Source organism: Phaethon lepturus, unplaced genomic scaffold (genome assembly GCF_000687285.1).
Source record: "Phaethon lepturus isolate BGI_N335 unplaced genomic scaffold, ASM68728v1 scaffold46658, whole genome shotgun sequence".
NCBI lineage: Eukaryota > Metazoa > Chordata > Aves > Phaethontiformes > Phaethontidae > Phaethon > Phaethon lepturus.
The window spans coordinates 3,543-17,869 of NW_010557792.1; the positions used below are offsets into that span (position 1 = coordinate 3,543).

The 14,327-nt window shown below is 43.4% G+C and overlaps 1 protein-coding gene across 1 annotated transcript in view; it reads left to right on the forward strand.

Moving 5' to 3' along the window:
- The window catches only part of LOC104625273 (protein Wnt-7a-like), a 26,543-nt gene that overhangs the window by 1,051 nt on the left and 11,165 nt on the right, over positions 1 to 14,327 (forward strand). Inside the window, exon 2 of the mRNA XM_010292855.1 lies at positions 3,006 to 3,314. Within this exon, the coding sequence (XP_010291157.1) occupies positions 3,006 to 3,314 (309 nt within the window). The remainder of the gene's footprint in view (positions 1 to 3,005; positions 3,315 to 14,327) is intronic.

Consider the following 14,327-nt stretch of genomic DNA (forward strand, 5'->3'; position numbering starts at 1 on the left):
TCCCAGCTGTGAAGTATTTGGTGATGCTACAGTCACCATCACCTACAGCTTAAAATAAATATGAGAGAGTCTTGGTATTGTGTTGATATCAAAGCCTGACCTTTTTGTAACACTAAGATCCTGAATTTTTTACTAGTAGATTTTCAGAGAGAAAGTAAGGCATAGGTCTAAGTTGGTTGTCGGATGCACACAAAAAGCGTAGGCTGAAAAATAAACAAGAAAGAAAATAAAGGAGGATTGTATCAAGTCATTTCCCAAATTGTTCATCTCTGGAAATTGAGAAGTGATGAGGTTTCAACCTACCCGTATTTTGAGATTAGACTGAATATGGAGCAGTACTTCCTTGCTCAGCCTGCTCTAGAGCATCAGCAGAAGCTCGGAGGAAACAAACCATTGCCTGCAAGGAGCAGCTGCCCCAGCGTACATCGTTAAAGCAGCATTTCCTGAGATCCTCCAGGCATTTCAACTGCCTGCTGAAAGGAGAAGTAGAGGACTAGTATTTGCTACTTAAAAGTGGCAGGAAAACACGGGTAGTCACGTTATCCCATTTGGTTACAAAAACCCGATTGCACTGTTTTGGTAGCTACTGCCTTGTCACTGAAGAGGCTCAAGATGGGCTGCGCTTACCCCTAGCCCGTATGCTGACATTTCTATGAGCCAGATGAGGGTAATGAAGCTTAAAAAAGTGAATCATTTATGGAAAAGAGGGATAGTCTGATGAAGACATGACAAGCCCATGCCACTTTTTCAATATTTCACAAGTGCCAAGGTGCTTCCTACCTAGATCAATTCCTCCAGACCCTTGCTTTGTTTACCTTGAAATCTCCTTTTAGTTTTAAAAAGCTGCTAAACTTTTCCCCCAAACAAGACAAACTTGTAAAATAGCTTAATTTCTCTAACATATTTTATGATCAAACCCGACATTGGATTCTGATTCTGCTTGTGCTAGTTTTATGCTCTCTGCGTTGCATTTTTCTACCCTCTAAGAAGCAAAAGAGCTGCTCACTCTTTACAATGTTGAGTGTGTCAGATTAAAATGATCTCCCACTGTTTTTTATTCTAGATCTTGAAAACAACTAGTGCTAGATTAAAAAAATCCCATCCAACCAAAGGGAAAACACAACCAGATGCCAATTTCAGCTGAAAATATTTTTTTGATGATGTCCCATTTGCTGCGTCATGAAACAGAAGTCTGGCGTAATGCATTGCTCCCCTCTGAGCGGAGAACCCGGGACCTCTTACTGCACCTTCCCCTGGTTATCAGCGCATCTTTCATAGTGTTGTGCTTAAAATAGTGAGGATATTGTTGAGGATAAACTGGAGGAGGAACTAGAAAGGTGCCCTGGCTGGTCCTTGCGGGTTCACTCTGGAGTGGGACCCCACTTTCACCTGCCTCCTCTGGCCCCCACCCAGCCACACAGAGAGCACAACTCCAAATACACCTAAATCCTGGGATTTCCATCCAACATTCAGATTTTCATAAAAAGTCACTGGTTCTAGAAAGCCTCATCAGCAAAGTCCACAGTCATAATGATTTAACATTCTATGATTTTTCTTTTTTTAAATAGGGGAAAGCAAGAAGGAAGTCTGATATTTGACTACAAGTTCCTCGATAAACACAGTGCATAGCAGTATCAATGGGAATACTGCCTATGTTAATAAAAGGGCACGAAGTTGCCTATTAACTGATTTTGATTATGTCATCTTGTTTTCCATTTTACTTCCTTGCCATCAGGAAGTGAGTATTCTTCTTTAAAAGAACCATTTAGTGACAAGTACAGAAATCCAGATCATGTATGTGAAAGTGATGTAGCTGAGAACGATGTGCTTGTGAGATTTCTTTCCCAAGTGATGATTTCTAAATCCAATAAACAGCAGAAATGTGCTTGTTTCGTGTATAATAAACTATTGCCAGCCGTTGGGGTCTGCCAGAACCTAACTGGTGGTGTTTGGAGAAGGGAAGCTGATCTTCCCATCTGCCCCCTCCTAATTAAGAGCCTGATTCTGATCCTATTGATGCAAGAGTACATTTTGTCATTGGAGAGATAAGAGTAGGGGTAGGTTCTTGGTCTGGGACATCCAAGAATATTTAAAGGGCTGTTTGAAATGCATGGGCAACCTGTATGAACCTCTGCAAACCTCCTGAATTTTGAAGAGGCCCTCTCTCAGCAGAAACGGTTCCAAAAGCCTTGCAGATCCCATAGGATCCACACATGAAAAACTGACACATCAGAATGCAAGAAAGCTCCAAGACGATAAATTAAATCATAGATTGAAAGTGATAACCCCCCCAAACGAACAGAAGCCTGTCATTATAGCCATGTTGCACAAAATAATGTTGGCGTATCCACTTCCTCACAGCCTTCTGGTGAGGCTGTTACTTTGCCTTGCTTTTTGTCATGGTACCTACAACAGGCCAGGATATTTTTTGCCATCCTGTGAGAAATTTTGAAATTAAAACCAAAACCTATTTCACTGAGTTTGCACAAATGTCCATGTTGGAAACTTTGTGACACCTACCATGTGAAAAAATGTTCCAGTTCAGCTAGAATATTTTCAGAACAAGATTTTTAACAGAGGCTGCTTTCCTGTAAAAATACTTCTTAGTGTAGAATTAAATTTCTAAACAGAATCCCATTTCTGAGCTGATTTTTAAAAAGTTGAATAGGTATGTTATAGCAATTTCACCCCCAATTCCACTCTTTTTTTTTTTTCTTTCTTTTTGAGCTAGAGCATGTGCCACCCCACCCTTCTGCTATATAAAGTTTAGTTTGACTACTTCTAATACCATCTGGAAAAATATATATATGAAGTGGCTTAAATAATATTTTATCTCCTACCACCTCATGGAAAGCTATCATTTTAGAGAGCGAACATCCACAAAAATTAATACTTAGAGAAGTGGAGACCTGCTTATGCCTGCAGATTTACGGCACTTCTAATAATAGCCTTCTGCTGTTTGCGCCGCAGGAACTTGCCCGTCCGTTCCTAACTAACGTCGCCAGGCTGTATCGCCTACTTACGGCACTGTTTTAATTTCAGGTAGCAGAGAAGCAGCGTTCACGTACGCCATCATTGCTGCTGGAGTAGCACATGCCATCACGGCTGCCTGCACGCAGGGCAACCTGAGCGACTGTGGTTGTGACAAAGAAAAACAAGGGCAGTACCATAAGGAGGAAGGATGGAAGTGGGGAGGCTGCTCCGCTGACATCAGATACGGAATAGGATTTGCCAAAGTGTTTGTGGACGCCCGGGAGATTAAGCAAAACGCAAGGACGCTCATGAACCTGCACAACAACGAGGCCGGGCGGAAGGTAGGTACCTCTGCTCCCCGCAGGCGCGGCCGCCTCCGGCCGGGAACGGGGATGGGGTTGGGTCGCGTGCAGTGCGTGGGAACGACAGCGCGCTGTGACGCTCACCTCGTTTCGAAGTAGACAAGCGGGCACCTTTGCAAGTTATACAAGCTCGTTGGACCATCTGTCCATCCAATACTTGTCTCCATGTTACTCGTTGTAAAAGGAAGAAAGGAAACAAACATTTTGTTTGGAAAGCCAGACGGTGCTTAGGATAAAAAGCTTGCTTGCTACTGTGCGGGTGAATGGGATTCTCGTCAGGTTCAGACATGAACCTCTCACTCATTTGAAAAGGGATCGTTTTCACCCAACTGTTTAAACCTTGCCCTTTGTGCGAGGGCTGCCTCCACAAGGAGAAAAAGCCTTTAGCAGAAAGGCCACAGGCTGGCGCGCTGCTACCCCGTCCCGTGGGTTTGGTTTGTCGTTTCGCACAGCGAGGTGCCCGCTCCCTCCCCGCTCTTGGGGACCGGGCGGTCCCAAAAGCTGCTGCAGAGCCAGCGCCGGGGAAGGCAGCGGCTCGGGGGCTCGGGGGCTGCCCCAGATTTGCCGCCGTTGCCGTTGGCTGCGCTCGGCCGGTTTTCTGATCGCCGGTGGCAGCCGCTGCAGATGCTCCAGCCGGGGGTTCCTCATCCAGCCGTGTGCGGGTACAGGCCAGCGCTGCTTTCCCTGCGGGAGACGCCGTTTTGCTGATCGTGTCTTACAGAAGGAGTGTAAATCCTCTCGCTTTCCTAGCTCTCTCTTTTACCTCCTTCACCGCTTGCAAGCCCGCGCGCTAGTACTGATTTTAGCCTTGCGCTAGTGTGACTTACAAGCAAATGGGAGAAGGAAGTCAGGAACAGCAGGTAATTTGTGGATACTGTATTTGTTGTGGCAATTACCTGTAGGCTCTGAGACATCTCCACTTACGCTGGAGCCAAGCAGATGGCATTGAAGAAAAGCCGTTTCCACCCGAAACAGAAGCCTAACTTTTCTTTTATTTAATGCTGCTGTAGGAGTTTCATAGGTTGGAGTATGGCTTTTACTCTGCTTAGTATTGCAAATGCCCGTGTCTGGCTCTCTAGTGCAAACATGGTACTTCAAAACACTAGCGAAATTAAGACGGCATGCTGAGAATACCTCAGCGACTAACCGGTGATACTTGCTAATCGAATGATCTGAGATTCAGTACCTTTAGTACTTGGCTTCTGGTAGCATGAAGGCACATACTGAAAAGCCTGGTAAAGCACCGAGGCCCACAGTCTGCACAGACAAGCACAAGTCCTCTGAAATAAAAAATAGCAGAGGAGTTTCACCTTTGTGGGAAAGCTACTTCCCTGAAAGGTCTGTTTTTATTCGATAGGCGCTGGCTGTAAAACATTCCCAAGAAACAACACAGCAGCCTATAGAGGACTGCAGACATAGATGGAACTGCCTACTACCTCAGAAATTTTTTTCAATTACAAAGCTCGAAGATATAGACAAAAACCAGAAGTTGCATTTCTTGGATCTGTTATCACCCAGTTATGGACCTAGGGTAGAGGAGGAGCGATACTAGTCCTGGAGCTGGCTTGTGGGAAGGCAAAGCATTCATCAGCCTCTCCTTGAGGACATGAGCTCCTTGTGTTTCTCACCTATACTTGCACAATTTGCTGTCCTAAAAGATTATGCCTGGAAGATCAGCTCTACGCATTGTTATCTGGGAGAACAGTGGTGCGTGCTATCTCTGGCGATCGGCCATTTCTCCAGCAGGCTCAGGAACTGTTCTGATCTAGAGATATTTCTACGCTTCTTCCTGCATCCCTTACAGAGCGAAATTACTGATCTTTGTTTGAACAAATCTCTGTTTGAAATCTTTAGGGGAAAGAAAGAGTAAGATGACTGAGAAGAGGCACGTTGCTCCACCGTCCTGTAGAGAATGAATAAATGATGTTTTTGCTAGAGAGATTCCTTTCAGGCTTTGCTCTTATGTGAAAGATCACAGTATTTAAAGACAATTGGCAGAGGGAGGCCATTATGGGTATTTGGCAAGCTAGGTCTCTCACTACCTAACCCTTTCACAACAAAGACTGTCTTGTTTTGAGGTGGTACTCTCCCTTTTGGAGCAATAAGGATCTTATCGGCCTCTACACAATCTATTCTTGGTGGCTTTCCTCTGGGCTACAAATTCTTGTCTAGCTTTACTCGCCCATGGCTAGGTTTTTGATGATATTTATGCACTTAGGAGACAGACTGGCACCTATGGGGCTTCCAAAAATAAACTAGATGTTCAATTCTTACTGATTTGTTATCTTCACCTGTAGGCACCGCTATGCTGTTCAAAAGTCAGTCCCCTCTACTTCTCCGGTCTTGCAAGGTGAAACCGCACCGTGTGCTGTGCCCACTCCCCTGCGTGCTCACGAATGATCCGTGAAAAGGTCCTTCTTTAGCATGGCGCTGGCTGCAGATGATTCAGGATGCACTCTAGTAAATCATACATATATTATTATCTAGTTGTCTTCTCGAGAATCACTAGTAAATGAATCTGTTCGATCTTGGTGAGCAAGAGATGACAGGCTTTACACTGCAGTGGGCAGGCCTGCGGGGCTTACCGGGGAAACTGAGCACAGGCGGGACTGCGGGGTACAAACCAACAGAGGACCACCAGGAAAAGCCTGATCCAGACTTTTTTTGAGATCTAATTTCAAGACTTTCCACCTTCTCGTAATCTTGTCTTACCTAGGCAGATGTCTCTCTGCTGCCTGCGGTGCCGACAACAGTCTCAGTGAACCTACTGAACGCATGAATCTGCCAGAGCAATAGTACAAGCATCTGGCAGCTCTTTCTAGAAGCAAATAAGAATTGACTGTGTCAAACGTGGAGGATTTTAGAGGTCATAGGTGGAGAAAATCCAAGCTGCTGTTTCCTTTCCTGAACAGCCTTGCTAGTGCAATGCTTGAAAAATATTCCTGTGCATAGGCAGCAGCGCATCCCACCTGAGATCAGCACGCGCGGAACGTCTCCATTTCCAGCGGCTCCCACACTGCAGACGATGGAGCGGTTCCCGCGGAATGAGCGCCCGTGATGCCTCCGCGGCCGGGGTGGAGCGAGGAACAGTTTTCCTTGCTGTTAAAGGACAGGGCTAACTCTGTGTTTCTCCCTCTGTCTTGGCCACGAACCACGGGACTCAGTTCTGTAGCACAGAGGCACAACGTCAAAGTTCCCAGGCTACTCGGAGGGTAAGGGGCAGAGTTCAGAACACGGGTCGCATCCACCCTACAGAGCTGGCCCCAAGCAGCCCGAGAAGCCTCACATGATTTGTCGAACCTATTGGAGAGCCACTATTTCTGACCTCCAGAGACAGAGTTTAGGGTGTCTTTCCTCTTTGAATTAGTATTTCCTGAAGTGCTGATTCACTGCAGGAAGAAGCAAGCAGTACAGGGAGAACAGGAGGAGAATTCGTAACAGCTGGGTCAGAAAAGAGAGATAAAGCATGAAGTAATTTAAAAGCATAATCCTGATCTGCCCTGCAAACTTCCTTGTGAGGGGTTATAATTGCAAGGCTGAATTGTCTCTTAGCAAATTTGTCTTCTCAAGTACAAAGTTAATTAAATTACTGTAAGTGTATGGTATGTCTGAGAGATACTTATGCTCCAGGAAATAAAAAAGTTATCCGCCAAGTTAGCCTGCTAAAAAATAGCAAAGTAGGTACCGAAAGGCGCTACATATTTTGGCTGTAAACTTTTCATTTTGACAGCACGGCAAAGTACATGACCAGATTGCTCTCTCCTCTCTTTTTCTCTGTGACATTGAAATTCCACGAATGGCATCTTGCATCAGCGTTACATCATATTAAGTATAATGCAATATTATGAGTCATTGTTATAAATCATGGGCACAGGCTGCATTAGAAGGCTTTTGCAATTCAAGAGCACATCAAGGTGGATTTTTATTCAGCTTTTCTCTTTGGAGGCATACCTAGGTGCACTAACTTTGCAATGTATCTTCACCCTCCGAATCAGTAGCGTTTCAGTTTTCCCCTTCAGCTCTAAGGCTCACAGGAGAAGTGCAGTACGTGCCTAACAGAGCTGCTGCAAATATCAAGCAAAGCTGTGAGAAACCAGGTGTTTCTGAAGTGGATCATGCAATATTCATAATAGACTGAAGTGTTTAGTATTTTTATCCTTAAGGGAAAACTGTAGCAATGTTGAGGTGAAACACCAGCATTTGGAAAGCATGGAGCTCAGGAGTCCTCCCAAGCCCTCCTGTAAAGCCTACACTTATGACACTCACCCCCTTTACTTGCTAGCATCTCTGACCTCAGAAGGAGATTGCTGCCGTATAACTTTCCTGAACTTCTTCCAGTTCTTGCATTGTGCAATCACCACACCACTGCAAGAGTTTAACTGTCCTCTAGAGGAGACAGCTATTTCTACTTCTTTCAAGATACCTTTTACTTTAACTAGCCTATCAGCCTGACTGCGAGAAGCAGCACAGAACACAAGCTCTTGCAGATGAACCACTTGACAGGTTGTAAACCTCTAGCGCATTGCTAGAAAAAAGACAAGACTAATAAGAGGCTGCCAAACAATTTAACATTTATAATTTTTCTGAATATAGGCATGAAATTCTGGAGATTTAATAAGCTGCCCAAACTATGTCTGAAAGCGTGTGAAAACACGGCAGTATTCCTGCTTGCACCCGCGGTTCAGTTCAGCTGCCTGCAGAGAGGGAGTGCAGCTTGTGGGCTTGCGGGGTGGCCCTGCCCGAGGAAGACCACAACCTTCCACGGGGAACCCAGCAGTCCAGCGGCTCCTGGTGGGAGCTCTGTTCCAGAAGGTGACCAGGGATGCATACTGCCTGGCAAGCGCAGTGCTAGCAGGGTACAGCCGACGTGCCAAGAGGACACGGGACCCATAGTGGAGCCAAAAGATTCCTTCCCACGTAGAGGTACCAGCTGTAATCTGGCCCCAAGCAATCTCTGCACACAGCGCAACTGGCTCATAGTAACAAAACCATGCACTTCTGTATTCAGCTGTCTCTCAGCTCCTTCATAAAGTGTGTCTCTGATGGCATACGCACACCAGAAAAAAGCTCGCCTGTGTCTGGAGCTGCTGAAAATTACCATAGACTCCAGAGAGTCTAGGAGACCAGCTTGGAGCAGGACAGAACTGGGTGAGGCTGCCCTGATGCTCCTGGCACCAGCAATCAAGTGGTATTATAGTATCAGCAGCACAACCACGAGTTTCTTGGAGTTCAGAACTTAACAGTGCCCTTGCAGTTGCACTTAACGTTTTCGAATGGGTTTTCACTCTCTTTTTTTTTTTTTTTTTTTGGCATGGGCACAGAAATATTCTTGATTTTTGTATTCAGAAGCTTCTAGTTCTTAATGTTAGGGATGCTCCTTAAATACAAAGCTGATGAATGATTTTCCTCTTTACTGGTAGGTACTGACTACTTGTGAAACGATCATAGCTGTGGTATGTTACTGATTTAGAGTGGCTTGAAGTTGGAAAGCATTTTTCAGAAGTAACTTTCCACTTGTAGTTACAAGTTCCTGTGAGGGATCCTGAAGAGCGAAGCATACCCAGGACTAGTGGTGATGCCCGCTTGCTCAAGAGCTTGTTCGTTTACATTTGGCTCCCCTTACTACTCCCTCACTTGGACCTCCATTGTCAACAGAGGTGTTGAGTGCATAAGAGCAACTAAGCACAATGCTTAGCCCTGCGCTGCAGCTGCAACACACAACTGACTGAGCCCTTTCTGAGGTTTCTTTCCTGGCTGAGAAGAGACCAGGAAAAGGCCGCCTATGCGTCCATTCCCATAGGAAGTTGGGGAGCTCAATCTGTTGGCAAATAGGTGCCCCTTGTAGATAGTGGCAGTACCAATTCTGACAGACTTCAACTCTAGCTGTTTAGGCCCTGACAGATGAGGTTGGTAGACACGTTAACATGGAGCCTGGCAGTGGAGAATGGGGCAGAGTGGTGGCACAACTGTAATGGAGATAACTGTGCCTAGAACACTGCGCAAACTATTTTCCAAAGCCAAAGCAGCACACAGCACTTCCACTGAAGAAGCAACAGTAGTCTTAACGAATCAAAAATGCACCTCCACTGCTAAACTGCCATGTAACATCTAGAAAATCTGGTATTAGGTTCACCAAATAGGCCTATGTAGAATGTCTTGGTAGCTGGCTTGCTCAATTAAGCTGTACAATATTTTGCCTAGATTAAACCAGACAGACCGAGAAGGTTTAGGAGAAGGTCTATACATGTGGCTTGTTCTTCACTGTGACCAGATGGAACATGGGAAAAACGTGACTGACCAATCTCATTGACGTGGCTGTAAGGTACAGGCAAAGAGAAGGAGTGTCTGCCCACAGACCGGGGTCCCGTTATAGCACATTATCCGAGGTAAACCCAGTCCTGTCCCACCCTACAGTTCCTGTGCTTCACAGCCTTCCTGCTCAGAGTACCTCCCTTCTCACCGAGTAATCCAGCCTCAAGGCCTGGCACCACAGCTGTAGTTCAATGCAACTAGAAAAGGAGCGTTAGGTGCAACAAAGTCTTTCCCGGCAACTTCGTCATCACAGGTTTGTTGGGGGGCAGCAGGATTTCCAGAAAGGCCAAGCACTGAATTTGGAGGAAGTCCAATTCACTGAATGGGAAAACTCCCATTGAGGTTGGCGGGACCAGAGGACACAAATGAGTGCTTCCCAAAACCCCATCCCCACTGAGTGTTTGCAGTGCACAACCAGACTCTGCTGGACAAATTTCCTAGGTGTGAAAAAACAAAAAATACATCCTGTGCACTCTTACAGTATTTTGTTTGTATTTGAAAGGATCAAAGTTCTATTTTATGGCTTTCCTACTTTTTTTAGATAATAGTCTTAAAACAAGTCCAAACTTGACAGACAAGCTCTGCATCTTCTCAACAGCCCAGAGTAAAGATAAAGGGAACATTAATGTTAGTCTAAATTATGAGAGGGAATTGGACTGCACAAGAACTGTAATCCGCAAGAATGAATTTTCATTCCACTTGTCCTCCACTTTCAGCTAATCAGAAATTGTGATACATGGTCCTACTTGTATTTTGGCTTTCAACTCCCTCCTATATCTTATGTGGTTGAAAACTGAATTCCTGATTTACGCTGAAGATTAGGGCATGATAAATGCTATCACTTACCTGCAGTCGCAATTTTAGAGGATTCTGGCATTATGAGCAAAACATGCATTTCATGTATATGATTACTAGAGCTGACAATCTGTCATGCTGCTGACAAAGATAGCTGAGACTGAGGGCCAGGGTCTGTTAATAAATAACAAAGATCTCATACTCCAAATTTAATATCATGCACCTTTTATAACTGAAATAATCACATACTTGCTATAACGATTAATTTGCTCAGCAAAGCCACTGGCTGGGTCACTCATTTTTGGACATTTTCTAATTTAATTCAGTCTTTCTCTTTGGACAGTTAACGACATCTCCCACAGGGCATACACTTGTCGTTCTGTACTCGGAGGGGACCATCACCTAGACGAAGATAGTTGCTGCATAGATTATTCGGTTCTCCCACTGTTTTCAGCACCTTTGCATGGGACCCTTGGTAGAGCCTCCAGTGTCTCTCCTGTTACAGAACAAAAGCCCTCCTTTCTAAACAAACATTACTAATTTGAAACAAATGTAGCTACCACAAAACTTAATCACTTCAAAGCAAATACGTGCTATGTTTGGGTATTGTAAAACTTACGCTGATCATGTACTAAAAGTTGTAAGAAAGAGAAAGCATGGCACCTTAACTGACTTATGAGCCTGTCTGTTTTGCTTTGAATTATTTCTCTTAACCTTTTTTTTGATGTTTTATTGAGAAATTAAATCAGAATCCAAAATTTTTGAGCTTCATATCTAAATTTAGGCCTAAGACATTGCAAAATTTGCAGAAATGGCTGATGAGTACAGTTCTGCTTATCCTGTGTTCCCCAGATGACATTTGTCACACTTCAAATCTAGGTTTCCAAACCTAAGACTGATTTACATGCATGAAGGTAGACATTTCTGTCCCCATATTTTAGCAATTTTAGCAAAAAACTACAGAAGACAGGTACTGGTCAAGTTAGCAGGAAACTAATGGTTAGGCCAAGCTATTTACTGAAGACATTTTTAATACACAAACAGGCAGTGGTTATACTACACATAAAGTTTACACTGAATTATGCTGGAGATCTAGCACTGTGCACTCTCATTCATTACATCTCTGACAATCCCATTCATTATGTAACTCTAGGTTTGCGGGGTTGAATCTCTGCTACCGTGCTGTGTCAACGGGGACAGAAACTGGAATCTTCTGCAGTTACAACCCGAACCTCTAGAGTCTGAGCTGAAAGTACCTCCAGGAACTTTTTCAAAAGCCTTGCATGATGAGTCAGTAACGTGAACTCAGTTACTTGGTCTAAGTAGAGATGTTTGGAACAAGAGATGATAGAGGTTTTGGTAAAGGTGAAAGTTAAACCAAGGTTTGATTCAAATGCTTTATTATACACTTAGTGGCAGAAAACTCTGAAGTCATGAAGCCCTGAACATTCACCAAAAGCAATAATTGCTAGCATCTGCTGTACAACTGGAACAGACTTCTGCTTTAATGGAAAGAATTTCCAGGTATTTTGAAATAAACAATTAAAAAATCAATTAAATGAAGACCAACCTTTTAGTCCAAGGACACAAACAAGGCCTGTTTTGGTACTGGAAGAATGTAAAATGGATCTATTAAAGGATAAGGGTCTCAGGTAATTGCAGAGAGGATGTTTGGCTCTGCATACCCAATTAGTGCCAAAAGGCACTAGTATTAATTTGTATTAGAACTGGTTATTGAAATGACCCTGAGCCTTCTGGTACTTAAAAGTGAGCTGCACCTAATGGACTACATTTGGTCCCATGGGACAAACAGAAGGGAAGTGTCAGTATTCACAGACCCTAAATCAGATCTAAGCCAACATCTCTTGCTAGTGCTCCAGGAATAGGTTCTCGTGGTAGCATCAGCTGGTGACCCACACTAAGGAAACTAGCCTTGCTTTAAGCATATGAGGTCTTATACTAACTATAAGACCATACACAATTACGAGTACAACCATGTATTCTCTTGCAGGGCTGTTCCCACATGAGATTTTAATTGAGTCGTAGCACATGCAGTTATCTTTGGGTACATAAATCCTGCAGTCATAGAACAATTAACTATTGAGGTGGCACAATAGTTAGCGTGTAAAGAAGTTCAATAAGGAGTCAAGAATATGTGTCCGAAAGGCTTGGATTAAGACATTGTTAAAAAAAAGCAGCTCTGGGAAATGTAAACAATGGAGATGCTCTCCTGCAAAAGCATGTCTTACAGGCGATAGCAAACTCTGTGAATTGCCCAGGACCTAACAGCACTAGTGTTCACACTGCTACCTGGAGTATTGATAGGCTCTGTATCCTCCCTGTGGTCCTTTATTTCACAGAATTTTCTTCAAAATGTCTACCCTTTGTATATTTGGTTGAAATTACTAAAAAGGTGTGGCCATTACTAATGGGACATGAGAAGATAGGAAGGCAGAAGGGAGACAGATACCAAGTAAGCACTGAGGCTTCATTTTCTCAGGAAATCAACCCGAGAAGTCTGCCTTGCTATAGTTGGAGCAAATTTAGGTTAAAAGGTGTAATCAAAGTCCTAAAATATGTTCCAGAACATTATAGATTTAAATAACTATGCTAAGGAACACCTTAGCATTAAGATTTTTTTGTAATTCTATTTAACAGAATTATACTCTAGGTTAAGTTTCCTTTTAAATAGAGATTTATAAAATTAGTATCTGATTAATACATTAAATGTGTGCTACAGACATGCACGGTTTCTTTTATTGATGGGTTTTACGTACTGGTGAAACTGATGCTTAGAAGCTATTGTTACAGGCATCCCATGACCTTCTGAACTAAAGACCTAGAGCAATTGGTTAACCCTTTGTTAAAAACATCAATCTTGATGTCAAGACTCATTTATACATGGCTTATAAAGAAGAACTATTAATGGTTATTGTTGGATCTTATTACTTAGCTCACCTATAAGTAGTAAACAGGTAGATCTATTAACAAAGAGCAACAGCTATGTCTGGTCTGGAGGGTGAGGGGAATTACATGCATCAATGTGGTGCACCTTAAAGGCAAATTTCTGTCAATACGTGATTTCTCACCTGTAAGACAAAAGCTTCAACTGTTGCTTAAAATACCTGTTAGAATGAAAAGGAGAAAATCTAATAAGCCAGGTAAGCCAGACAGAAAGCCAAAGAGGTTTGCTTAGGCTGCACTAGGCATTATGCATAAAATTAGGAAATTCCACTTTCTTCTGTATAGGAGGAAATTTTCATTGACAACAGGCCAGAAGATCCTTGTTAAAATTCTTGGCGTGGATACGGGCATGCTGATCTTGGCAGCTGCTAGGCTGAAGAGATAGGCTCTGGTGGTAGGATCTTATCTCTGATAAGTGCAAGCTATTTGAAAACATGGAAGTGTGGATCTATTGTCCCAACTGCAACTGGAGGGGGAAAACTCTTGTGTATAAAACTTAATTTGAAAGTCATCTTCGTGGAATAATTATTCTCACAAGAATATTACAATTAACACCAAAATCATATTACTTTATGGTAATGTGAATATTTTTAATTATAAACACACAGGGTGTGGATATATGTTCACAAAACACAATGTGTTATTGTGATCAAGTTTCTGCCTTATGATAACTAAAATAATTGCATGCTGATTAGCTGGAGGAGTAATGCGAAATTTCTCTTAAAATGACAAGAACAGCTATCACTTTCCTGAGCAGCTGGTGCTTGACAGGCCAGCATGGTGATATCCCACCCAGGGTACAACCGTCCTTGGCAATGGGCTTGAAGCCTCTGCCACAGTCTAGGTCGTGTAATCTCTGCAAAACAGTGTGACTGAAGGGAATGGAAGTGAGCCTGAGATAGCTCAGGTGCTCTTTCCTGC